This window comes from Anolis carolinensis, chromosome 6 (assembly GCF_035594765.1).
Source record: "Anolis carolinensis isolate JA03-04 chromosome 6, rAnoCar3.1.pri, whole genome shotgun sequence".
NCBI classification, from domain to species: Eukaryota; Metazoa; Chordata; class Lepidosauria; order Squamata; family Dactyloidae; genus Anolis; species Anolis carolinensis.
Genome location: NC_085846.1, coordinates 104026301 through 104053817, shown reverse-complemented (window position 1 = coordinate 104053817; position 27517 = coordinate 104026301). Strand labels below are relative to the sequence as shown.

The 27517-nt window shown below is 39.2% G+C and overlaps 1 protein-coding gene across 1 annotated transcript in view; it reads right to left on the bottom strand.

Annotated features, from left to right (window-relative positions):
• Window positions 1-27517, bottom strand: part of ccny (cyclin Y) — a 107779-nt gene that overhangs the window by 18125 nt on the left and 62137 nt on the right. The window contains exons 2-4 of the mRNA XM_008112326.3: window positions 16188-16262; window positions 11212-11246; window positions 1323-1423 (exon numbers count right to left, since the gene is read on the bottom strand). Of these exons, the coding sequence (XP_008110533.3) occupies window positions 1323-1423; window positions 11212-11246; window positions 16188-16262 (211 nt within the window). The remainder of the gene's footprint in view (window positions 1-1322; window positions 1424-11211; window positions 11247-16187; window positions 16263-27517) is intronic.

The following is a 27517-nucleotide window of genomic DNA, read 5'->3' as shown; positions in this document are numbered from 1 at the left end:
TGGGTGTTCTAAGACTAAACTGTACCTTTTCAAAACAAATTAGAAACATAAATTTAACACCAGTCAAATCCAGAAACGTTAAACCTTCAAACATAGAAGGATCTGAGATGCTTGTATGGTCGGCCCCACCAAATTTGCAGGTTTAGCTTATGCGGATTTGATTATTCGCAGATTTGCTTAATCTGTTATCTCTAGAAATCTCTAGGTTCTCCAGGACGGTTCCAGGGTCAATTTTCATCATTAGCTGAATATAGATTTATCCTGGAGGACCTTGAGTTTCCTAGATAATTGTTTTTCCACTTTTACCCCAACCTCTACGAAAGTGGAGGGTCTACTGTATTTATGCATGCCACTGTCTTGTAATATTTAAGGGGCGTCACTGTCAAAATCCCACCACGTTCAAAGATTTGTCTGAAAAGGACACTAAAAGGGGCCTTGTTAGTAGTTACTCCTACGCTCTGGAAATCCCTCCCAAGGGAGGTTCAGTTGGATGAGAAAATCTTTTTAATGGGACATGCTCTGTTTTTCCTATGCTTTGGATGTGCTTTTAATTGTTTGAAATTAGTATTTTAATTGGCTTGCTTGTTTAATGGCTCAAACTTTTGCATGACTGTGTATACTGTATACTGTGTTTTAACCAATATATTGGTCCATCTAGGGTGCCATATTGGGGAAAGTAAAGGGCATAAATAAAACTAAATAAAGTCTAAGCTCATGGTGCTTAAAAATGCCCACAGAAAATAGCACAATTTTCTTGTCATTAAAACGTGTTGACATTTAAAAAAAAATTTATGATGTTGGAAACATCTCAATGAGATATTTGAAAATGCCCACTATACTGTGTAAAGTACAGTAGAAAACAAGAAGTGATTACCAACAAAGCTCCATATTAATGCATTTGGAATCATTTCACTCCATGTATGAGCTTTTAATGTTGTGCTGCCAACAACATATAGGAACTAAACTTTCATGAGATGAATTTAATCCAGGACATCTCCCATTACCCTGTAACACCACAGACATATCTGCCAATACTGTAAGCACATTTTTATATTTAAGGCTCAAGAAGAGTGAGGGAAAGCTGATTTTTATTCCCTTTCCTCCCAAACATGGCCAGAACAATCCCATTGAAGCTGATACGTAAGATCGTCCAAAACCAACATGCTCTACAGAACTTCTGTAGATTCCCACGAAAAAATGGCAAGAGAATTGAGCATTTGTTCACTTCACCTTTTTCTTTCAGAGGTTCTTTGTTAAACAATCATCTAGAAATAATAAAAACATCAATGTCTCTTTGAGCCAAGGAATGCAACCATACCCACCATTTAATTGTATACTTGAGGTTGGGCTGACTGACTGTGCTGTCATCCAGGAAAATAGTGGAACAGGAACTGTATTTCCTTCTCAATTCACCAGGAGGATGCTAGAAAACAAACACATGAAAAGAACAGTGGTAGTCACGTAATACCAGAGGACATTTGTTCCTTAGGCGATATAACTTGAATAAACAGTTCCTCTCTAGTCTCCTTGCAAATGTAGAATCATATTCAACAAGGGTCAGGGGAGAAAATGTTAGAGGGCTTGTGTGTCACATGAATCACACAAAAATGATACTGTGCCAGCCATTCAATTCCAAAGAGAAATCCAAAGACTGCCTCATATCACCAAACGTGAACAGTGTTTTAACAAAGCATATTCTTAAAAAGGACTGAGATAATGTTCATAGGAGTTCCTCAACAGAAAACATGCATCACAGTTTGATTTCAAAATATGTAAAAAATGAAAAAAAATTGTTCTGACATCCTCACCCTCCATCCAACCTCCTCTATAATACCAAAGAAAGGAAGAATTGAAATGAAAGGAAAGAAAATTCCATCTTAACAAAACCATGGCATCTGGGAGACCTATTTTGACTTGGTTTTCTTTAGCTTTTCTACTTATCGTAAAGGAAATGTTAAGTAGAAAAGCTAAAGAACTATTATAATTCTGTAGTGAGGATACAGCCCCATAAACATATCCAGATGACCTAAAAGCTAGACCCAATGAAGTTGCATAGTCTCAATGAAACTACTTACGTAGACCAATGAAATCAATGTGGCTGTGGCGCAGGCTGGTTAGCAGCCAGCTGCAATAAATCACTCTGGGTCTACTTTAGTTGGGACTAACATGGGATGTAGCCCAAAGGGACCGATGTTCCTTGTACACAGCTAAGGACTGATGCTTCATCTTCCAAGTCTCATTCATTCTACAGGGCACACTATAAGGGCATCATCAGCCTTCAGTTCTTGTAATTGTTTTCAAGTTGAATGGGTAAGGCGAACAAGGGCATGTTGCTGCTAGTTCATCACTATAACATTTATTCCGAGGCCAACAATGTACCAGACAGATGTACAGAACAGGAGGAAGGAACAGAGGATTAATAGAGAAAATGCACTGGAAAAGCACGGAAAAGGTTATCTACTCTAATCTTCCCCAAGGCAGCTGAATGACTCAGCCAAGAAATGGCTTAAGTGGTGAACCAGTATTAATTCTGCAGCTGTACACTAATCAAATGCTAAGCAGTCATAGGAGGGTGTGAAAATATGTATTATAAAAATATCTATTAGCTGGTGCTAAACCAGGAAACGTTTCAGGTGCTTTGCAACTTCTGTTCCACCATCTGTTGCTTTACATGTCTAAACATTTCAAGCACAATTTGAAGTCAAGAAACCCATTCCTAAAAGAAAACAGAGCAAGCCAGCAAACAGTTAAATATAGGTATTTCCAAAAGATAAGCAATAATATAAAATCTATTTATTACAAGTTGAGCATCCCTTATCTGAAATGTTGGTATCCAAAGTACTCCAAAATCCAAAGTTATCCATGGGACAATGTTGCTTGCTGAGGATTCAATGTACACAAGCTTTGTTTCACACACAAAATTATTTTAAAATACTTCATAAAATAGCCTTCAGGCTTTGTGTATTCTAGGCCCCACAAATTAAGGGCAATATTGACAAGCTGGAAGGTATCCAGAGGAGGGCAACTAAAATGATCAAAGTTCTGGAGAGCATACCCTATGAGGAATGACTTGAATAGGTGGGTATGTTTAGCCTGCAGAAGAGAAGGTTGAGAAGAGACATGATAGCCATGTATTAATATATGAAAGGATATCATAAGGAAGAGGGAACAGGCTTGTTTTCTGCTGCCCTGAAAACTAGGATTCAGAGCAATGGTTCAAATTACAGGAAAGGAAATTACACCTGAACATTAGGAAGAACTTCCTGACTGTAGGTTCTCAGAGTGTGGTGGAAGCTCCTTCCCTGGAGGCTTTTAAACAGAAGTTGAATGGCAATCTGTCAGGGTGCTGTGACTGTGTTTTTCTTGCATGGCAGAGGGTTGGACTAGATGGCCCATGTGGTCTGTTCCAACTCTATGATCCTATGAACTTTTGGTATTGCAGTAACTTTGCTTTGGAGCAATGATCCAAAGAATGAAGAAAAGCTCTTGGCACAACATTTCTATCAAAATGTACAACAAGTGTTCTAGGCATCTGCAAAAATTGTTTCCAAACTCAAACAATGTAATGAATTTTTATTCTACAGAAGAAAATTAGGTACAGAGAGGAAGACATTGAGGAACCACAGTAATAATGATATGGAATGCTTCCTGTAAACTAAAAGCATGTGTTATCTATGTGCATACAGAAACCAAGCCCAGACAGGTAAAATACAGGGTGTTTGAAAAAGAACTCCCTAGTTTTAATGTGTTATACATTAAAACCAGGTAGTTCTTTTTCAAACACCCTGTATAGTTTACTGCATGATGAGAATAATGGCATTTCAAAAAGTCAAAGTATTTAATCCTGCGTAGATGGACAGGAATTGCAACTCGATTTGGGTTTGATAAGAAATTACCAAAATTCACCTATTTCTCAACATTCAGGATGGAAAGAAGTTGAGGCTTCAAAGGTTGGATGTGGGAGAAAGCAAAACCCTATTCCAACTCTAAATTACATCTGCCTATAACATAATCTTCAACATGTCATAGATTAAGATCGGGATTCATGTGTCTAAGAAACATCAAAATGATCAAAATGATAAAAAGATAAATGATGAATAACAGAAAAGGGAGGAAACACAATAGCAGTTTGCTTTTGCCTGAGTCAATGGAAGACTCTACCCTTTCCTGTCCTTTCTCTATTCTGGGTTAACTGAATACAAGTTAATTTTGTGCTTTGAACTCAGTTTGCACAGCTCTTGAAGATGAGAATGAAGAGGGAAAGCAGAAGGAAGAGAGGAGAACTGGGACTTTAAAAAAAAAAAGCTGAAAAAGTGAGATGACAGAGGATCAATTGGAACAGTCCCTGTCAAATCAAGACTGTTGAATGGTATTGCTAGGACTTCCTACCTCCTCAGCGTTTTGAGTCTCCTACTTTGGACCTCAATTCTCCCAATTTTAATGCAATTATTGGGGGAAGGCGAACTAGGAGACAGAGATAAACACAAGCCTTCCTTTCTTCTTGGATTTCATTCCAGAAAGTGAAATTCAAACAGGGCTGTAAGCACCATAAGATAGCAGGCAGAGAAAATGAATCAAGGATGCCTTCTATGCATTAACTAAAAATGGAGGGGAGAAAAAAAGGCTTAACTTCAAAACAGAATAACCTCTCCCGTTTCAACTTCAAATGGCCTTCAAATCACAAATGGAATGACCGGGAACCAAAGTCCTTACATTCTCACTGGGGGTATTTTGTTGAACTTTCTTTGCCACACTACAATTGGTGATCTGAAAAAGAGTTTGCTGTTGATATTTAGTTCACAGTTTCACCCCTGAATCCTTCCTGAACTCTCAAACCCCTGCTGTTTGGTTCTGTTGCTGTTATTGTTATTCTTAAAAGGGGGAAAATGTTTGAACAACTCTAATGTTCAACAGAATGCCTCTTATCAAAATCAGAGCAGCCTGCAGCTGGGAATGGCACAGAAAGGATGAAAAATAAGGTATACACATTCAGATGTGCTTGTAGTTCAGTTGGCTGTTTACAAATCCTTGTGTGACAGGCAAATTTATCCTAATCTTAACACAGATTTGTTGTGTGTGTCTTTAAATTGTATCTTAGGGGAAGGGAAAAGTGACGTGATTTCTAAAACCAAAACACTGAACACTGAGCAGCCAAAGATAGTACAATACAACCCATGTATTTGCAAAGGATACTTTCCTGAACTTAGCATGGAAATGTGAAAACATGGATAACAGGCTAATGCTATTGAAATGAACAAATTCTACTGGAAGTTACTATAAGGATGCCTATGAAGGATCTAGAAAATTCCTAGAGATATCCTCTCTGGGAATCTGCTAGGTCCCTTGCGACTCTATGTAACTTCTAGTGTACCACAGAATTGCCTGGAGGACCTAGAAATTCCTGGAGGTGAGATACTTTGTGGAGGTAGGTAAAACCATGAGTGTCAGTCCTGTGGGATGATACTGCATTGAAAAATTAGATACCCAGTGAAATGTATGGGATCACCATAAGAGGAAAGGAAGCTTGAAGGAAGTTGTTAACATGTACACACCCACCCATCCATCCATCTCACTGTCCAACAATCTCCCTACCTGGTTAGGCAGAATAAGCAGACTTATTCTAAGTGCGCCAACATGTTAATGTTCAGGACTCTCTGAGAGGACCTGCTTCGGATTTTATAGTCACCATGGTAACTACAGGCTTGTCCTAGATAATTTCTGCCCTCATACTTTCAGCTGGACACATATTTTGGATTTGCTGTTTTGTGCTGGATAGGAACTCTTATATAATTTTGGTCAGGTGCAGAACAGTACCCGGAGCCCCTTCATATGACAAGATGATAGAAACATGATCCCACTTCAGCCGCTGAAGGTGCTATACATTCTACATTATGATAATCTGCCACAAAGAATTAATGGATCTGAGTCACAGTTGAATATCCCTTATCCAAAATGCCGGGGACCAGAGGTGTTTTGGATTTCAATTGTATGTTTGTTTGTTTTTTTAGAATACCTGCATTTACGCATATGTATATAAAGGAAAATCATTTATGTTTCATAGACATTTCATACACATACCCTAAAGGTAATTTTAAACAATATTTTAAATAGTGTGTGCATTAAACCATGTTTATGTACAATGAACCATTGTAAAGCAAAGGTGTTACTATCTTAGCAAACCATGTGGACCACTCTGAAATTCCAGATAACGGATGCTCAACTTGTATTAGACTATCTCTAAATGTAGATTGATTAGTTCCATTCTGCTTTCCTCCACACCAACAAATCCCTTGACAGAAGGTAGAGACTCGAAACTTTGTTCTATTTTTCTACAAGCCAAAATTACATGAGCAAGTAGGTGGATGCTTCATCACCACCTCCACAGAGGAATAAGGTTTGGGAAATATGTTTATATTCAAGCTAAATTATCAAATAGTTGCCACCACAACTCAAGTCAGTCAACAACTGCATCATTTTTGGCCTCTTATATTTAATTTCTTCAAAGGAAAACAACATTAGTGCAATATAAACACACTTCAAAATATAAAATCAAAACCACTTGTTTCTTCAGTTTGAAGCATATATTGAAACATATCATATTGGCCAGGATATTATCTATTGTGCTGTCCCTCTTATGTTCTTTTTATTACTTGTTGCACAACTCTACTTGATTTTACTGGCCAACACACATTTTGGTGCCTTAAATGTTAGCCTTGTTTCTGGATAGATTTGATCTTCTGATTCCAAAAATGGCACTAGTTTTCCCCCACAAGTTCTAGTTTTTGAGATACAGAACATATCCCACATGTCAGTTGCCATCTGCTCAGCCATAAAAACCATGAAATAATATATAGCAAGCTAGAGCTGATGCAGTCTATCCAGTGCAATTTTCTGAATCAGTGCCCCAAATAAACACAGACACAGGCTTAAAAACCAAGACACCAAGAAAAAAACTGGGGGCTGTGTTGGTACATACAGGTATAACTGCGATGCAATGCATATTGACACTTTACTCTAGGTGCTTTACAGCACACCTAAAATAGCTCCCCACACAGAATTTTCTTCCAGACACCATCAACTAAGTATGTCTGTTTCACATTGGCCAAAAAAGGTATTCTACATGCACAGTTCTACTTATGTCTGTGTTACTTAAAGGATTCTAATCAATGTTTTTCTTCATTACCTTTCTTACTCATGACATTAAGAAAAAAGAAACTCATTTCTTGCTGTTTTGTAAACTTACTACTTAGCAATCAGGAGATTTTGTACTTTAGCTACACGACACATGGCCTTTGCAGAGCTAGATGTATTTATTGATTGAGCCAATACATTGTGCATTAATAACAGATGAATATAGACTGCCCGGCACAAATAAACATAGCTGTAAAAATCCAAAGATTAGCTGCAAAAGGTTTTCTGCAAGCTGCTTTTACACTTGGCAGTATGTTTTTTGTTTAATTGGCTGATGATTGATTTAATTTTCAATGGAAAATTGAAAAGCAAAACTCCAGTACTAGAAAGCAGAAATTTCCAAGACAAGGATGGAGATCTGCCAACAGAATGGCTTAAAGGGTTGAGAAACCTGAGATCTGATAGTGGAATAAGATACTGGCATGGTAGATATGCCTGTGAAACTAGTATGAACCCCCATACAGGTGGCATCTGTCGTTCAGCAGAACATATTTGCTAATATGAAGGTTACGTTCTAATGCAATAACCAAGTGAGGGACTGGGTTATTATTTACCAAACAGACTAATGAGAAAGGGTCCTGCACCTAGCATACATAAACCTATGCTGCTATGCTTGCATACCAACAACTCTTTCACAGGTTTGAAAAACATTCATCTTGGATGCTTTATTTCACCTTCAGGAAATAAATATAGGCTCCTTCTTTGGAGGCTTTTAAGCAGAAGCTGGACGGCCACCTGTCGGGGGTGCTTTGAATGTGATTTCCTGCTTCTCAGCAGGGGATTGGACTGGATGGCCCATTAGGTCTCTTTCAACTATATGATTCTATGATTCTAGGAGAAGGGGTTCCAAACTTCAGCTTCTGATGCAAAGCTCTGGCTTGACCCCTTCCCACAGAAGCTATGGCTATTTGAGAACTAAACAATTTTGCACTTTTCAGAGCAATTTTGGCATGGTGATTTGAGTATCAGACTAGGACAGCAGGGTTTGAACTCTTGCTTCGACTTAGAAACCAGGAGACTTTGGACAAATTGCGCCTTCTTGCTTTCAGAGGAAGGCAATGGCAAAACCTCTCTGAACAAATTCTGCTAAGAAAACCCCATGATAGGTTCCCTTTAAGGGTAAACCAGAAATGACGAAAAACAGAAATTTAGGCTGGCTATCACAACAACCACAGTCTTTAAATTATTAGCTTATGTTTTCCCTGATCTATATAGTTCATCTGCAGCTTGCAGAGTAGTGGAGACCAGGAACTGGTAAGACCAACTAAACCCCACTCCTCACATGCCCATGACTATCCCTTGCACTGATTACTCTCTTGCAGCAGCTTTCCAATACTAGCTAGTTTCCCAACACACTATTTACAAATATAATTAGATGATCAAAACACCATTTTCATTAAAGCGAGTAAGTGGCCTATTAACTGTACACAAAGCACAATGAAACTGATAAGAGGAATGGAAATAACAGAAGTACAATCTAGAAAGATGTACAGACATTAAATGATGTCGGTAATCAGAATATAATCATTACATTACTGCACACATTTTCACAAAAAGGGAAAGTAATTTTGATATAGAAGCACATTACTAAGATCTCATTATGAACAAATATATATGAATGTGTCCAGAAAGAACATCAGGTTTTCTCAGCACAGTGAGGTTACTTGCATGTTTTCTGCCTGAAATATCTCCTTATCTCTTGGCTCAAGCAAGATGTCTTATTTACACCACTCAGCTGTTTGGGAATGCTAAATTGTCTTTGAAAACTGCTGTAAGAAGTGAGTCAGCTATCTCGATTACTCCTAAGCTCCTTCCTTCCTTCTTTGCAGGTCTGATATTATTTACTTATTCACCTCTGAATGAGTCTCACTGCTCTGCTTGAACAAAAAGGAACACTGTCCGTTTAACAGAAAGACGTATTCTCTCTCATTTGTTAACCCTGACAGGGTGAAGAGAAAGCTGGATGTAGTCACTTCTGACAGGGGGATCTACTCAGATCTCTACATTTGCGGGTCTGACTGTTGCAGATTTGACTATTTATGGATTCCATTAATATGTTCTCTCTTAAGAATCTCTGGGTCCTCTATGGTCCACTTCCACCAGAGGTCATGCTGAGAATTATCAGTACAAGGGACAGTAATAGGCATGTGAGGATTGGGCTTTAGTTGGTCTTCCCAGTTTCAGGTCTCCACCACTCTGCAAGCTGCAGATGAACTATATAGACAGAATGCTTCTCTGGACATTTGTAGATCTTCCAGTGAGATTCAGGTGGACTTCGAACATAGGGTTGCTCAGGAGGACCTAGAGATTCCTAGGGAGATGTTGTCTCAGGTAAAAATATAACATGTTCCTCATTTGTGCTTTTTCCACTTTTACTGGGCCTTGTGCCCCAACCCCCAGTGAATGTGGAGGGTTGACTGAACAAGGTGGGAATAAGAGCTAAATTCCTACTCCATACACTACACTCTGTAAATTAAGATGGGATGATGAGTTTGTAATAAATTTCCTTTTGTGAAAATATGAGGGGTTCAACTTTACCCCACCTCTGCCATCAACTATGTGGACTTCCACCTGTGCTCCACCACAATAACATCACATATGAGAACCTTCTAAATGCCCTTGTGGGTCCTATGCAAAATTTTGTTTTTCTAATCTCACCATTGGACACCAGCCATCCTTAAATAACTATTGCCAAAACAGGCATAGTGTGTTTGAACTCTTATGTGTGAAACTCTTATGCTCCATTCTCAGAGGCAAAATTGTGTAACACACATGGAAGGTATTAAACAAAAGTTCAACATACTATTAAAAACCACTTACTGAAAAAAAATCTAAAACCTGACTGACCCATAACGAATTCTTACTTCACACTTGTTGCTCATATTCCTAAGTTTGACACTCATATTTTTCACTTAAAAGTGTGAACTTTTAAAACACATGCTTAAATTAATTTCCAAGTTTAGGGAAATTGTTTTTTGGATTACAACCTCAGCTAACTTTTTGGCTGAGGGATTTTGGGAGTACAGTTAATAAAGAAAACCTTTTCCAAACTCCATGCAATATGCAATTTATTCAGAAAGGAGCAGGGTTTCTATGTACAAAGAAAAGCAAATCTGGCAAAGGAAAGAAAGCTATGTACTCATACACATGCATACATAAACAAATATATGATGGGAAGACTTTCTCCAGCGGGGAAGTAAGAAAAAAATAAATACAAGATGCTATCTTCAAACTTTAAAAAAAAATCTATCTGAAGTAAATTATATAACCCGAGTCAACCAAACCATACACTGGTATATCACAAAAACATATCAACTATTATTAAAATACGAGGGTGGGTCCAAAGGTTTGCCTCCTGTGCCATAAAAACATTATGAATGAACAAATAACAGCAGAAGTTGCTACAGATCATAGCCTGAACTATCCTCTACTCAAAACTACCGTTCAACATAGTCATCATCAATTTGTACACATTTGCGCCAGGCATCAAAACCATTTTGGAAAAATTCAGGGTTTTGCTTCGTGACCCATGATTTTAAAGCTGTTTTGACATCATTCAAATCATTGAATTTGAAACCACGTATGCAGTCTTTTTGGACCTCTGAAAGACAACCTATGTAGTTTCAGATTTCAACTTGGGGGTTGAATTCCTCCACCACCAGTAGCTGTTTTAAGGTGTACAACCAAGACCCCTGCCTCACATCCATCCTCTTCTTATATACGTATTTCATTGTCCTCCCCCTATTCTAATCAATGGTAAAAGGAGGAACACAAGTGCATATGCTTTGCATCCTCAGACTAAATGCAAGGGATTTTTCATGCTCTTTTGAATTCAGTGTCATGCAAGCTCATTGCCACCAGCCTCTTCTGATTTACGTAACACAATACATTAAACTCTCTATTTCGATTTCCAAGGACTCTTTTGCATTCCATTTGCTGTACAATTAAGGACAGATCTTAAGATGTAATCATGTATACAGAAAAAATGTTATCCATCCAGATATAATTTTTTTCACTTACGTGGTTTACATAGAGACTCTTCCGCTTTTCTCTCACTGTGAAAACATAAAAATGTTGTTAAAATGTATGATTTCATCTCAGTTAACCTTTTTGCAACATCTGAATCAGCACTAAAACATTTCTAACAAAAAGGGAGATAAGGCAGGATACAACAGCAATCAACATATGTTGAGGATAGGCTATTCCAAATTTGAGTTTAAATTCACTGTCTTATGGCTAATCAATAATACGATGTTCATCATATGCAACAAAAAACAAAATGTACTGAAATTCTGTTTCCTAAATTAAAACATCTTTAGCGTTTTGGTCCTGTTATTCAATTTGATCAAAAGTCAGCTTCTAGGACCACAAAAAGCTTTTTTAATACTCTGGAGTGGCACCTACTACTAAAATGTCCCTTAATAGGGTTAACGTATTTATAAACATTGACTGGCAAGGTTATGTATTACTGGTCAAAATTTGGCCATTCATAAATATGGAATATTTCAGTTTATTGGAGACAGAAAACAAAACTTTTAGTTCCAAGAGCAAAGAATAAATTGTCTCCAAAGCATTGGATTTCCAGGTACACCACTGTTTCACTCCACCATTCCTCTTTGGTTCCATCTGCAGCCATTTCATGCTAACCCATTTAATTGCTAATTCAGACAACATCATATTACCAACAATCAAGAAGTACAAGGATTCCCAGAGATACTGTATAAAGAATGCTCCCTGCCCAAAAGATCTCAGACAAATCTTATTTCATTTGGCATCGTTTACAAAGCACAAAGTGACCTCAGATAAGTAGAAACCAAGCACAAAAATTATCTGTTTTATTTAGGTGACAGGAACACTTAGTTAAAACATGATGCCATTGCCTACCATAACAACAGAGATTAAATGATGCTGAACAGGTTTGGAGTTAAGGTTGAAAAGTTCAGATGACAAGCGCATGAAAATGTTTGTGTGTGTTAAATTCTTTTTCCAAACAGGACTGCAAACCTTTTTTCTTTTAGGTTAACATATGGGATGCCAGCCAAGTTTTTAAATTTGCTTTATTTTTAAAACCCAGTGACCCATTTTAATATTTGAAAATGCAATTAACTGTTAGAGCTTTTTTTAATACAGTACAGAAAAAGAAACTGGGGAGTTTTAAACATTTTTTAAAGACAAAAAGCATTCCCACCTTGTTATTGTGCTTTTGTGCTACATTTTTGTGCAGCATATTAGAGACCGGTTTAGTAAGAGACTTCAAAAGGACAAAAGGCAATATTCTTGAGTTAATAATTACACATAAATTACAACCTCTTGCACTTGGATAGCTCATAAATTATTCAGTGCAAGAATAAAATACAATTTTATTCTTGTTAGGGGAATTGCCTGGTGCAGATCCAATAGAAAGACTATATGAATCCAAAAGGAAGTCCTCTCTGTTTCTCCTCAATCTCTATGAAACCTGAATTTGTCTCTTTCGTAAAAGCCTCTTTTTTATGGGAGGAGAGGTTGAAGCTACCAACTATACTGGCATCAAAATAAAATGAAATAAATGCAATCCCAGTAACTCAGGGAAGGTGAACCAAAAGGTAGGAAAACAGAGGGGGGACTCCGAGATGGCCCAGCACCAGTAACCAGCAGTAGCCCAATCACACCACCTAAAATTGCTCCAGTGGTGATGGCCATCATAAACTACTCCAGAAAATGATGCATAAGGTAACAGTGGAGAGATCAGTAGCCATGTCATTAGAATTATCAGTTGATTAATGGAAGAAATGCCTCACCAAGTCAACAGATCTGGGAGGTGCAAAGTCCACAGAGTACCAGTTTGCATTTTCAATGAATAAGAAGCTCCTATTTCTGATTATAGCCCAATTTCACTTTTTATTTTGCTTATAGCCAGCTTATTCTGGGATATCAGATGAGATCATGACTAATGAATTTGTACCTAGCACCAGAGCCTACTTGCCAACTCCTCTCCGTTGGCTTCTACCATGGTACTTGTGGTTATATTTTGGGAGCGAAGTTTCACAACTTTGCAAGCATAGCCTAAATTTAGAAATTCTGAACACTGTTTTTGGAGTGAGTTACATGACAAGAAAAAATGTTCCATCTTATGTGAAGATACGGGCGGCAATCGAGAGAATCAGAAATGTGCATATATTATAATCTCCAGAGAAATGGCAGAATTCCACAATATTCACCAAGCTTTACAATTAAAACTACAATATACAGATTTAGGTAAGCATAACATCACACAGTAGACCTTCCACTTCTATGGAGGTTAAGGGCATAGGACACTTACTAAGGTGCAAAAATCATGAATTAAAAAAAAAATACTCAAAACAACACCTCTCTCAGAATTTCTAGGTCCTTCAATGTAACTCTATGGTCAAAGTCTGCTGGATCTTCTACTAGCAGCTGACCACAGAATCGCACTGTAGGACCTAGACATTCCTAGAAACGTGTTTTCTCTAAACATTTCTAGGTCCAGCAATGCAACTCTATGGCCAACCTCTAGCTAAAGTGGACTACAGAGTAACCGTAGAGAACCTGGAGCAGGCCTCTAGGCCTTTATGTCTGGCCCTCAAAATTTCTCCCATCCTCTGGGCCTAAGGATGTGGTGGCCCACTACGTCCTTATGCTGAAAGGACGAAGGCATGTGGCGGCCAGGAGTCCTCTAGAGTGCTTTCAGTCACCGCGTGCCTCCCTTGGGTCCTCCTCCCAGCTTAAGGACAGGGAGAGAGGTCCTGTCCCAATGCTGGGAAAAGCCCAGCATGGGGGAAGAGGCAAGCAGTGGGCGAAGCAGCTCACCTGCTACCTGCCTCTCCCTTCTCCCAGTGTCAGGACAAGGTGAGGCCCCTTCCTCATTCCAGGAGAAGCCTAGCCCGAGCGAAGAAGCAAGTGGTGGGCAAAGTGGATCCAAAGCCGCCTCGCCTGCCACTTGCCTCTCCCTTCTGACAGAAAGGAGAGGCAGATGGGGGCCGAGAGACCTCCAAAGCCTCACCTTTCTCCCACCATGGCGAGCAGCCCCATCCTTATGCCAGGAGGAAAGCCTGAGAGTGATCTGCCACTAGCCCTGTCCCGCCCCACCCTTGCCTCCTCTATGCCCACTCTGCCTCTATTCCCACCCCCTGCCCCGCCCCCTCCTGGGTCCACCCCACCCTCCTTCCTGGCTGGCCAAGCAATGCAGCCCCAGGGCAAAAAAGTGTGCCCATGCCTGACCTAGAGCTTCCTTAGAGAGAACATATTAATCAAATACTGTATATGAATAATCAAATCCGCAAATATCCCGTTGACCCTCCACTGTATTAACATGAAATGTTACAGTTACAAACTAACTAGCCAATAATTAAGAATTAGTCATCATATATAACATTAATAAAATGGCAATAGAGCAGCACAATTGGTGAAATTCCAATTGGTGAAAATAAAAATAGCAACAGTTCATTAAGTCCCACTGGATGTCTAAAATTCAAGATGAGGAAAATCCAGTGCAGTTGCCTACTTGTTTTGAACACCTTTAAGCAGCTCTCACTTCAGGTGCTTAATATGTTTTGGCTAGGGATGATCAGAAAATACCTCCTCCGTTCTAAAAGTGGGTGGGGGAGTGGGGCAACATATAACAATGTGAAGGGACTCAACAGGGGACTATTACATGCAGCACATAATTCTAGCAGTCCTCTTTGGAAACAAGCAGCTATTATATGTGACAGCTTCGGGGGCGGAGGAGTTCACATCACTCAAGTCCAATGCTACAGACCGAATAAAGCAACAGTAAATGAATCTCCCTCTGCTGATTACATCAAGAGGCATTCAGAAGCAAACATCATTAATTTCTAGGCGAGGTAAAGTCACAGACTAACAAATGATCATGTTCAACACCACCGATCAATGAACTCAAGTAGGATGCCTGCATTTTGTCTTTAAAGCCTGCAAAAATAACAAAACAAATCAAGAACTGTAATTTTAGAGAATAAACTTTAGTGTTGGCTTCTCCAATTAACCTAATTTACCTGAGAAATAATTCTAGGTTTTTCCCTGTAATTCCTTTTGAAATGCGACATCATTTGTGGAAATATTTCCAAATAAGATATCATTTGCAAGGATTTGCAAGAGTGCATCTTGGTCTTTAACAAACCTGGCTCAAATATGAGCAAAATAACTTTCTATCAGCTTGCAACATAGCAGTCTACATTAAAAGTTTGTATTAACCATGCTTGAAAGCCAAATTAGACATTGCCCTGAAAGCCAAACTATATATTACACAGGATGTGTGATCACATTTAATGTATCTGGAGATTGTAATTAAGTAGATATTGTAGGTGATCAGGGATGGAAGCTATACCACAGTGACCAAGTTTCTCTTCCGCTTCAGTTGCTACTTAGTGCAGGAGGGATGCTGCAATTGGCCTCATTAGCGCCTCCACTTCAACAGCAAGTAGCAGCTGGAGGGGAGTGTCTTTGTTGGAATCACAGCATAAACCGATTAAAACAGAATAAAATTATTGTTAAAAACATTTTAAAGAATTAAAAACTATTCATTCTACCCACCCCACACTGAGTACTCATTACACTTGCAGGTACTTCACAAGGCAAGAAAAACACAAAAAAATACAGTTACACATTCAACACAATACATTAATTCATTTAATCTCACCTTAAAACATTCATGAATTTAAAATGTCAAAAATAGAAATAAATATTGAGTGGGGCTTTCCTAAATTGGAAAAAAAATCTATACATACCATCAAGCTTGACTTTTCAGACATACCTGGCTTTAGTAAACAACTACTTTGCCATTTTGTATATGTCTGATATAAAATAAGACCTTCCTTTGGAAGTTTTCTTAGTCCTTACTCAACTTAACATTCAGATATCAGACCCTCCAACATTTTACTGCTGAAGTCTCATAATAAGCCACATGTGTATTATTAAGCGTGCCTGCAGTATCCTTTAACAGTTTCTCCTGCAACAATAGAATAAAACTAGTCACTTACCATCTGTTTGAGATTTGCTGAGGAATATTGGTCTGGCCCTTGGATCATCTGATGGGTTAAATTCCATGTTCAGATCTGAAAAGAGAAGGGGAAAGAGAGATCACTGTGTTGTTGAGGATCAACATTAAATTTTATGTTTCACAATATAACCAAGCATTCATCAAGTCAACTGTTTATTGTCCTTGGGACCCAGAAATAAACTGTCTGTTCCCAGAGTCTACTCTTTTCAAATCAAGAATTGTCTAGCTATTTCATTCCAGTTCATTTTGTTGATACCCAATCCACTTATACCTGTGAATACACTCATCCTAATGCGCAAGCACTTGATACAAAACATCACTTACTGCCTGTTCCACAATAACCCAAATTTATTGTGGTGAACCAGCGCAGTGATAAAATTAGAGCACTCAATTCTGATGAGAAACCCCTGGGTTTAATATTGAATATGGCCATTAAACTCTTTGTGTACTGAAAGCTATTGTAGCTCTAACTATACTAGATCCACTGAATCAATTACTGAATGGTGAATCATCACATAACTTCAATCCCACTGATTCAACATGTCTACTGTATTTTGAACTAACAACAGAATGAAGGCTTGGACGACTTTGCAACACAGACATTCTTTTTGTGCTTAAGATAAAAACTTTTTCAGGTGGGAAAGACAATTGCCAGAATCTCCCATTCTGTATCAGAGATACACTCATTTTTTCCAAATTCTGTCAATAATGTAGGATAAGATTTTGTTTTTTTTTTTAACTCAAAGCATTCATTATCCTGAACTGACCAGAGTTATCATCATCATCTCACTTTTATCTCAAAAATATTATGCCTTTTTTTACATACTTTTTCCCTAGTAGCTTTAAGTGAGTATATGTTCCTTCCAAGTAACCAAATGAAAATACTCTAAAGGCATTTTTTTCTACATTTGAAAAAACTGCTACCTCAAGATGTAAGCAAGCATTAAAGTCCTTTTTTGATATGAGCTGCCATGATTTACTGTATATACTGTATATTTTAATCAAAAAGTGATCCAACAAAACTGACTCAACTTATCCACAGGCCATATAAAAATCTATAATGATGGCCCTCAAACCTGTCTTCAACTTATACATGAAGTTGACTTATACACAGGTGTATATAGTAAGTATACAAATAAACTGCTGGCAGGTCTGCCCTTAAACTAAAAGAAGAACCATTTGTCTTGTTTGGCCAACACTGACCTGGACCTATATTAATTAAAAGCCTAGTGCTTTTAGACCGGATACAGGCAAACTAAAGTCCAGGGGCCAGATGCGCCCCCCTGGGCACTTACTTCAGACCCTCTTCATTTTCCCGATAATAATAATAAATAAAATAAAACTTTATACCCCGCTACCATCTCCCCGCAGGGACTCGGGGCGGCTTACATGGGGCAGAGGCCCAAACAACATAAGGACAAAATATAATCAACATAATACAAATCATAATATAAAAAAGATAAAACAGTAATACAATATATCAATTAAAACAACAATACAAGGATAAAAAAATGCATTTAAAACACATAAATGGTAAGACCGTAATAAATACAGGATAGATTATTAAAAACCCTCTGGGGCTGATTAATTAATGACTGTCTCACCGAAGGCCTGCCAAAACATCCAAGTCTTCAGTTGTTTCCTGAAGGACGATAGAGAAGGAGCTAACCTAATCTCCCTGGGGAGGGAGTTCCAGAGTCGGGGGGCCACGGCTGAGAAGACCCTCTCTCTCATCCCCACCAAACGCAGTTGTGAGGAGGGTGGAAGTGAGAGAAGGGCCTACCCGGATGATCTCAGACATCGGGTGGGTTCATAGGGGACAACGCAGTCACGAAGATAGGCAGGTCCTGAACCGTTTCGAGCTTTAGTGGCCCACTGTGTCCTTATGCCAAAAAGATGAGGGAGGAAGGCACATAGCAGCTGAGAGCTCACTGGAGCGATCTCAGCCACCACATGTCTCACCCTCCTTTCGCCATAAGGACGGTGCGAGCGACCCGATTCTTATGTTGAGAGGACAGCTCAAGGAAAGTACATGGCAGCTGAGATTCCTCCGCAGCACTCTCAGCCACTGTCTGTCTTGCCTTCCTCCTGGCATAATGCCAAGAGGACAGCCCAAGGATCAGAGGAGGAGAATCAAGGCAGTCGCTGCATGTCCCGCCTTCCTCCTGGAATAAGTATAGGGCAAGCAGCTTCGTCCATATGCTGGAAGGACAACGTGAGGATGAGCCAGGCCCTGCCCTGCACCCACCCAGACCCTACCCCTCCCAGCCTGGCCCTCCCAGCTCAGCCCGCAATGCAGCCCAAAGGCAAAAAAGTTTGCCCATGCCTGTTTTAGACAATTGCAGCTGGTCAGAAGGTCTGAGCAAAGCTTGGTGACTGAGGCATGCTGAGGATCATATCCAGCTGCCTACACTACCCACTTTATAATCCAGTACATAATCTATTAATACAAACATACTAATAAAGAGAACTTGCTTCTTCGTGGCACATTGTTAGTAAGGAAGCCTGTTAGGCATAGCTGTGAGTTTGCCAGATTCTTCATTTCAAAATGACCCAAGGTTTAAGGAGCAGTGATTTTTTTTTAAGTAAAATTATGCAAGGAAAGATAAACAAGAAAATGAAACTGGGAAGGCATCTTGGCATCATTTTAATCTAAAGAGAAATTCCTTAAACTCATTAGTGCACAGGAAGGAGACCGTCACAAAAAGAACAAAGCCAGGTATCCTAGCAACTGGCGGCTTCAGAGGAATTCTCATATCTTTCCTGGGTGTGCAGTGGCAAACACAAGAGTGTGCTGCCTGACTTTATTTTTAACATGTTACAGGAATAAACTTCAATAAGGGACAAGGATATAAACATCAACTTCTAGGAGAAAGTTGGAAACAAACCTTCTTGTTGTTCAGGTGTATTCACATCTCTGACTTGCACAGCCTTCTTGTAACCAATATGATACAATTGGGCCTGGTCTGACTCATGCAAATCTGATTATTCACAGATTTGATTATAATGTTATCTCTAGAATTTCTAAATTTTCCATTGGACTCTATGGTCAACTTCCACCATGTTGGAGGACCTAGAGATTCCAAGAGAGGGTTTTGTGTGTGTGTGTACGTGTGTGTGTGTGTGTGTGTGTCAGGAGCAACCTGAGAAAATGCAAGTCACTTCTGGTGTGAGAGAATTGGCCATCTGCAAGAACATTGCCCAGGGGATGCCCAGATGTTTGGTTTTTTTAAAAATTATTTTTACCATCCTTGTGGGAGGCTTCTCTCATGTCCCTACATGGAGCTGGAGCTGACAGACGGAGCTCTTCCCGGGTTGGATTTGAACTGGCAACCTTCTGGTCAGCGACCCAACCTTCAAGTCATCAGTCCCACTGGCACAAGGGTTTAACCCATTGTGTCACCTTGGCTTCCATTCCAAGAGAGGTGATCTCTCAAGAGTAAAAAAAGCCTTTTTCTATTTGAGGTTTCTCCACTTTCACAGGGGTCTGGTGCCTCTAACTCTAGCATGACTGTACTTTAAAACTGGAAAAAGGCATGCTATTTGTGGGGGGTTTTTTGTTGTTTTTTTGTTGTTACAGGAGAGTCATTGTCAGGCTCAAAGGATGTAGCTATCATGTGCCTACCACTGATGGGAAACAACCAACAAATAATAGGTACTGTAGGCTATTCCTCAGAAGGAACTGACAAAACCACCCCTGAACAAGTTACTATAAAGGCTTCCTTTCAGCCTCATTTGCCTAGGCAACTGACTAACCTTTGCTAGCTATACAGCCTTTTATCTTGCTTTCAAATTTACCAGCAATGCACACTAACCTGTAATTTTTGCACAAGAGAGGATTCATAGACCTTTCCCTGGGAGATTTTTTTCCCAATTCTATTCCTGTACTTTCTTTCCTTTTGTTCAAGCACATATTCTGCAAATCGTTGTCCTTCATTTCTACAGCCTAAACAAACACCAGCTGGAGATATATCACCACCTGCACCCTTTCCTCCCCTGCAATCAGTATTCGATTCTAGAAGGCAGCCTAAGCATATTTGCCAAGAGGGAAACATGTACAATATTCAGAGCTATAAAACCTCCAGTAAGAATCTTGCTGTGGTTATTGGCTGAAATCAAGACACTGGGCTAAATGGACCACTAGTCTCACTCAGAGAGTATGAATTTTGGGAGTCCTTAATATCACTGTGTATTTGTTTGCTCTCTTCCTCTGAGCCCAATCCATACCACCAGGCAAGGAGGTGGAGACAAAGGTTGTTGTATCTTATACATTTAGCAGAACAGCAACAATGTGCCTTCTGCTGGCACAGGGGTGTCCACACTTTTAAAGCCAGGTCCCTCAATGCGGAACAAAGGCGGGATGGAGAAGGGATGGAGGGAAGCTAGACAGGCGCTCAGCCTCCAGGGCCCGTCCTTCCTGGCCATGGAGCAGCACCTCAGGCAAGTAGGACAATTGGGGAGCCTGCCTTTGCAAATAAAGAAAAGGTTGCGAGGGAAGAGACAGTCAAGGGGCCACTGGGATGGGATGTCCAAGGCTGGAGCCACCTGGGGAGAAGATGATGCTTAATCGGGGTGAAGGGATGCAAGAGGTCACCAGTTCTCTCGCTCTCCTCCCAAGGAGCCCGCCTTTTTCAGGGCCCTGATCCTCAAGAAGGAACGAACGAACGAACGAACGAACGAACGAACTCAAGAAAGGGAGGGAGGAAGGAAAGAAGCAAGGGAGAGAGGGCCGGTGGAAATTTGAAAGGGGGCCGCATTTGACACACATGCGTACACCCTCCAGGCTGGGTTTGAGACATGCCAATGTTAGTGCTTTGGTCTTTACAGATGCCCAACAATGGCATTTTCTAACACCTGTCTGCATCCAGACCTGCATAACTGTCAGACCAAGATGATGCCATTCTTCTCTAAATGGGACCAATTTTTGAAGCAGGAGCAAAAGCCAACTTTAATTTCACAGAAATGTTTAGGGACCACCTTTGAGTGGAAGGGTGTGCTCAAAGGCAAATGGATGGGACCCAAATTACTATCACAGATACCCTCCTGACACACTTGACCCCCAATTTGAAAAGAGCATTCCCTATCTTGAACTGTCAGGCTACATGTATGCTTTTATGATCCATGGGGTGGTCTCAAGAGTGAAAGTTCATCTGTGCCCATCCCCCTGATTTTTTAACTTTCACTAAAATTATAAGATTTCAGATACAAGCCAGGGGAAAAGAATGTCATCTTTTTGATGCAGAACTCCTTGAGAATACAATTGCTTCTGAGTGCAATCCTTTGATTCAAATACAAATGATTTTTTTTAAAATCAAGAGTTCATTCGTATAGATTATATTCCACAAAAAGTGCAATGAAAACAGGTGTTTGCCTATTTTTCTGCTCCAAGGAGGAGGAGAAGGAGAAGACATCAAATTTTTCTACAGAAGAACATCAAGCTAACTGTTCTAAGCAAACAGGGAAGAAGTTGTCTGTGCCATTTCATATTCAAAAGAATATGAAAAGTTCTTATGGGAAAATCCTGAGCAGGAATTTTGTAACACTCCCCATTCCTAAACAACACCACTATGTGCATGTGTTAGCCATGCCTACAAGGTAGGAGGGCACGCTGTTGATGGCTGTGATCACAAAATCACCTAAAGACAACCACCCAGTTAGCAGGATGGTTAATTCCATTCTCTAATGGAATGAGATGGAACTCATACCATGTTGCTCCTGAAGAACATGTACGTCTGATTCAATTAAATCCTGCTGCCCAGGATTGCTTTCTCTGATAAAAAGTTAAGAGCTTTACCATACTTCATACATTTTTTCATTTCATATAGATGTTGAAAGTGCAAGTGAAACATTTATGTTCAGGCACTAGTGCAGAAGCACCGCAAATAAGTCAAAAAAAGGCAAACGAAAGCATTTCTTGCTTGAAAGTGCAATCAGCACAGCATTGTGGTTGTTTGCAGTATAATTAAGAAGCTGGCAATTCTGATTCGTCCATCCCATCCCACTGCAAATGCTCTGCTAAATTATGACACATTGTCAGAGCTGTGTATATGCTCCTACTATGCCATCCAATTGCAGAATGTGTTGGTTAGGTTACAAATTTTGCATCTATAGCTGATGTTTCAGCCCTTAAAATTGCTTGGACAATGCTGTTCGTCCTTTCTGATGCCGAAGTTGAATAAAGTCTTCCAAAAGTGCCTAGAAGCAGCAGCAAGGCTTCACAAAATAATATATTGTATGGGTATTTCACACATTATACGACAACAAACCAGGGTGTACGTACAAAAGGAAACTGAAAATAATCCAGCTACCTAATAAGTGTACTCGTTCATTGTATTTTTAGATAGACGGCTAAACATAGAATGGCCTGATCCAACTTTTAGTCCCAACTAGAGATGACCCATTTACCAGGTTTCCATTTAGTTCTACATGTGAATGTCCATATAATTTGATGAAACAATCCAATCCTAATGCCAACTAAGTTCAACAAGGGTTACTTGCAATCAGAGAAAATAGTTTAGAGTTCAGTGTATTGAATCAGAATGTCTAACACTCCCGGCTGTAAATCTATCTTATATTTTTATATATACACACATATCAACACAGTTCTATGTCCTCAAGACTTATAATGTAATTAAAACAGCACATAAAAAGGAAAGGGGTGGCAATTAAATCCAACAAATACTGAAGCTTCTTCACTTCCTGCGAGGCTAGGGCAGTGGCAGTTGGGATAGAGGCAAAACCTTTCATCTGCTTCTGGACCTAAGTAAGATGGGAGTTGTGCCTGTCTTTTTTTTCTTCCTTCGAGGGCAATGGCAGCTGGGATGGATAGGGGGCTTTTCTTTTCCTTCTGGTTCTAAGAATGATGAAGCTGTGCCTGTTTCTTCTTCTTTCCTCTCAGAGGAGGGCAGTGACAGTTGGGATGGACAGAAGATATTATTTTAATACTTTAATGCTTATTCAGTTTAAATTATCTCTATTTTGGAGCCCCCAGTGCTGCAATGGGTTAAACTCTCGTGCTGGTAGGACTGCCAACGAAAGGTCAGCAGTTCGAATCCAGGGAGCAGGGTGAGCTCCTGTCTGTCAGCTCCAGCTTCCCATGTGGGGACATGAAAGAAACCTTCCACAGGATGGTAAAATATCCAGGTGTCCCTGGGCAACAACCTTGCAGACGGCCAATTCTCTCACACCAGAAGTGACTTGTAGTTTCGCAAGACATTCCTGACACGAAAAAATCTCTATTTTGCCACACATCAAGAAGCATACATTTTCTTGATCTACAGAAAGCTTATTAAGCACATACATCAAAAACTGTATTACTGAAAATCTTAACTCTATTTAGAGGATGGTCAGATGAGTTTACATCTCATATTGAAGCTGACCCATATCTAGTCACCAAATACAAAAAAAAAAACTTGCTAAAATCACTTTGAATGATTTGAACCGGAAATAAGTACAAACTCTTTGTATGTGGAATCAGAGATTTCAAGGGTACTGTAGAATGCACTTTATTATGCAAAATTATCCTTCATAATTGCTTCTATAACATACAAAAAAGGGAGTTTGGGAAATGATATTGTCATTGCTTATATCTTCTTACAAATTCTTTCCCAAATACATACATATGGAAACAATGAGAAAATTATCAGACTAATAATTTATGGGTTTTTTTAAAAGCTTTCCAAAAGATTATCATCCCAAACAACTAAACTCCAATACAGAAGAATCTGTGCTGAAAGAAGCCCCTCTCTTGACAAACAGCGTCTAAATAATTTATTAGATATATCTTTATCTCAAGTGAATAAGAGAATCACCCCTGGCTACAAAAGGAATGAAAACTGAAGCTTCCCAACATGTTTATTCAGAATATGTAAAAATTATTTGATATATTTAGTACACAGTTATGCAATCTTCTCCTCCTCTCTCTTTCTCTGTCTTCACGCACACACTGAATGCATTTTCCCACACTGCTTTTCAAACATGCTCCTAAAAATGTAACAGGGGAACACAGGAAACATGAATTTATTAGCACATTTCATACAAACACATTCATTAGACAGTCAAATACTGTTCTATTTTAGTGTTCTTCCTTGGGCCCAAGAGATTAACATCACATGTTTGGGAAAACGGGCAAACCCACTGACATCCCTGGCATCAATGCACTGGACTATTGGCTTTTCCAATAAACAAAAATAGGGTGCAATGAACACAGACAGGGTGATTTCTTTTTCTTTTTCCTTACTACATGAGAAGCTGGAGGGTCAGGACCAAGGACATCCTTCTCCCTATATGCCCAGTGACATGTGTTATTTTGCGTCATAGAAAGTGAAAGAGACCCCTTAACCTAACAGACTGAAGATAATCACCCTCTTGAATGTGATGACACCATACCAAATTTGCTACATAATGGGAAAGACATTACTAAATTTAGTGATGAAAAGCCCCATTCTGTAGGTGTCAGTGTAACCTTCTTCATGGTACAAAAGGTGTCCTGGATACAGTTGACAACTCTTGCAGCAAGAGAGTTGGATTGAAAGCAGCTGCACCCATCACCCTGCATCTACCCTTCTTTAGACATAGATGGACCACAGATGGAGCAATCATGCAGTCATAATTATATACTATTTATATATGGTTATAAAGACTGAGAGTAACAGTACTCATATTAATTTTCTTCTTGATATTTTTCACCATGTGTAAGCAAGCACGTATTACCACGTGCCTAAGACTCTACTTTCTACTGAACATTTGCCTACACTGCACAAAATATGTCAATCCACAGATTAGAATAACATCTGAACAAAGAGATGCTTTGGTTCCCCAAATTTTCAGAATATGTTGCTCAAATATGTATTTTTAACAAAACAGTTCTTTATTCAAACCAACATATTCTAACTCATGTTTTATTTATATTCATTACAAAAAATAATGAATATAAACTTTCCACTTTAAGGCATAGTTACCCAGAAACAGTCAGTAGATTAAACTACAAAAATGCCCACTATCTGTGGGCATTCAGTTCCAGGACCCTACTAAGCTAAGAAAAAATGTGGGTGATAACGCTCCATTAATTATTAGATGGAAGTGATGTGAAGGTTTGTTGCTGCTGTCGTGTATTTGTTCAGTTGCTTCCGACTCTTCGTGACCTCATGGACCAGCCCACACCAGAGCTCCCTGTTGGCCGTCGCCACCCCAGGTACAACACTTCAATATGTTTGAATTCATGTTATTACCATGTAATATGTGGAGCAACAAACAGCACAGGGTAGAAATCATGGATTTGTAGCACATATATCCACTGGACCATCTTTTCTCATCACTTTTAAGAATTCTAAGTACTGGAATGACTCAATTGCATCCAAATACATAGCAGAACAGCAGCAACTATACTGTGGGTCAACACAGCAGGCCAACATTCTACCAAAATGGAGTGTTGTGTGGTTTCCGGGCTGTATGGTCATGTTCTAGCAGCTACAGCCTGGAAACCACATGACAATCCAGTGACTCCAGCCGCGAAAGCCTTGGACAATACATTGCTAATATTTGGGAGCATGAAGAGCAATGTGCTCATCACTGAAGGCAAGGAAGATTTTCCTTTATGACATTATATCACAAAGCTCAAATGAGTTCATTCTTATAATTGCCATGTACAAAATCTATATAAAAAGAAAAAGAAATAAAAAGCGGTTCCTACTGAAAATGTTCTCATCCACTCCTTTTACCCCCCCCCCCCCCAACACAAAATTTCATTAGGAGAGATTATGCTTTAAAATATATATATGGGAAAATCAATGTCAGCCTCTCTCATGATTTTCTTCTTTTTCCATCCAAAGAAGTACACTGCCATATTTTCAGCATAATCTGACCTAGACACTACTAAGCAGACAGGGACATAAACGGGGACTGTCATTTTTAGGAACATGCCTCTTGTAATATTTAATTCTAGCTGAAATGACTGAAATCAATTTTAAAAATGAGAACTAGAATTTGTTTTAGTCATTTTAACCAATATACAGAAAATAAAATTGACTCTGTCTATAATATCTGCACACAATCAGCAGCATAAAGTATGTAAAATGTTGATACTTCTGTTCTGTAATTCAGTTAATACCTTAGTATTATTCTACCAATTTTTTTTAAAAGCTGGAAAATGTCTGACTGCATGAAAGACCCCTTCATTCTAACTGAGATTATGATATTATCAGAGCTCTTAACAATTTGTCAGCCCAAAGTGAATCATTCTTTCAGGAAATAAATCCATAAATTAGCTATAGCTTGAAAACACACAGAAGGTGCTGCAGATCTAAGAAACCGCATGTATTTTTAACATCTACATGAATTATTCATGGTGCACAGAACTGGTGAAACCAAATCCTAAGAACTGCAATTTACAAGAGCAGGCTTGCTGGCAGGAACTTGTTTATAGCTGGGTCATAGAATATTTTTCTTTGAATATTTTAAATTCCTTGAGAAAATGCAAGTAATGAAATGCCAAAGCAGTGGGGAAAACCGTGTCTTTCTATATATCTATGAAAGCCAGGCTCATCTGTGGATTGTTCTTCTAGTTTTGTTTTGTTTTTATCTGCTTCTTTCTCTAGCGAGCAGGTAGGTGGGAGAAATGAAGAAATTTCCTTTCTATAAGAACATTATTCAAATTGGCTGTGTTTAACACCACAGTTCAGCATCGCTTTATTCTTGGATTTGTGTGCCTATCCTTCATACTGCTCTTCTAGCAGAACTGGGATGAACGTAATAGAAGCACTGCCTTTCTGGTTTAATCTTGTCTTCATACTTGAAGTGAATCAGACTGTTTATCTTAGACTGGGATTTACTGAAACAAACCGAGATCAGCATTGGATTAGAGTCATGATCAACATTCTTCTGGACGGAGCAGAAAGCAGCATGGATATAGTATACAAGATTGGCTTTTGTGGGCTCTACTATGTCTCCTATCCTGGTTGCAATATGGAGCCCACAAACCATATTGGAACAATACTAGTCCTCTTCCAGTAGCAGTACCTTATGAAATCTTGAGTAAGAAACACAGATAGTCCATGTGGACGAGAACACAAAGACTATCCAGTCTTATCCCACCATTTAGAAATACAAGATCAAAGCCTGACAGATGGCTATTCAGACTCTGTTTAAAAATCTCCAAAAATGAGTGGAATGAAACTGTTTTAGCATTTGCATCAACCTATCCTTTGTAGGAAAATCGCAAGGTCTTGCATGGCCAATTCTATGGACAGTTGGATTAGTGAAGCATATTCCAACTTCAGTTGTTGCTGGACTACAACTCTCATAACTTGTAAC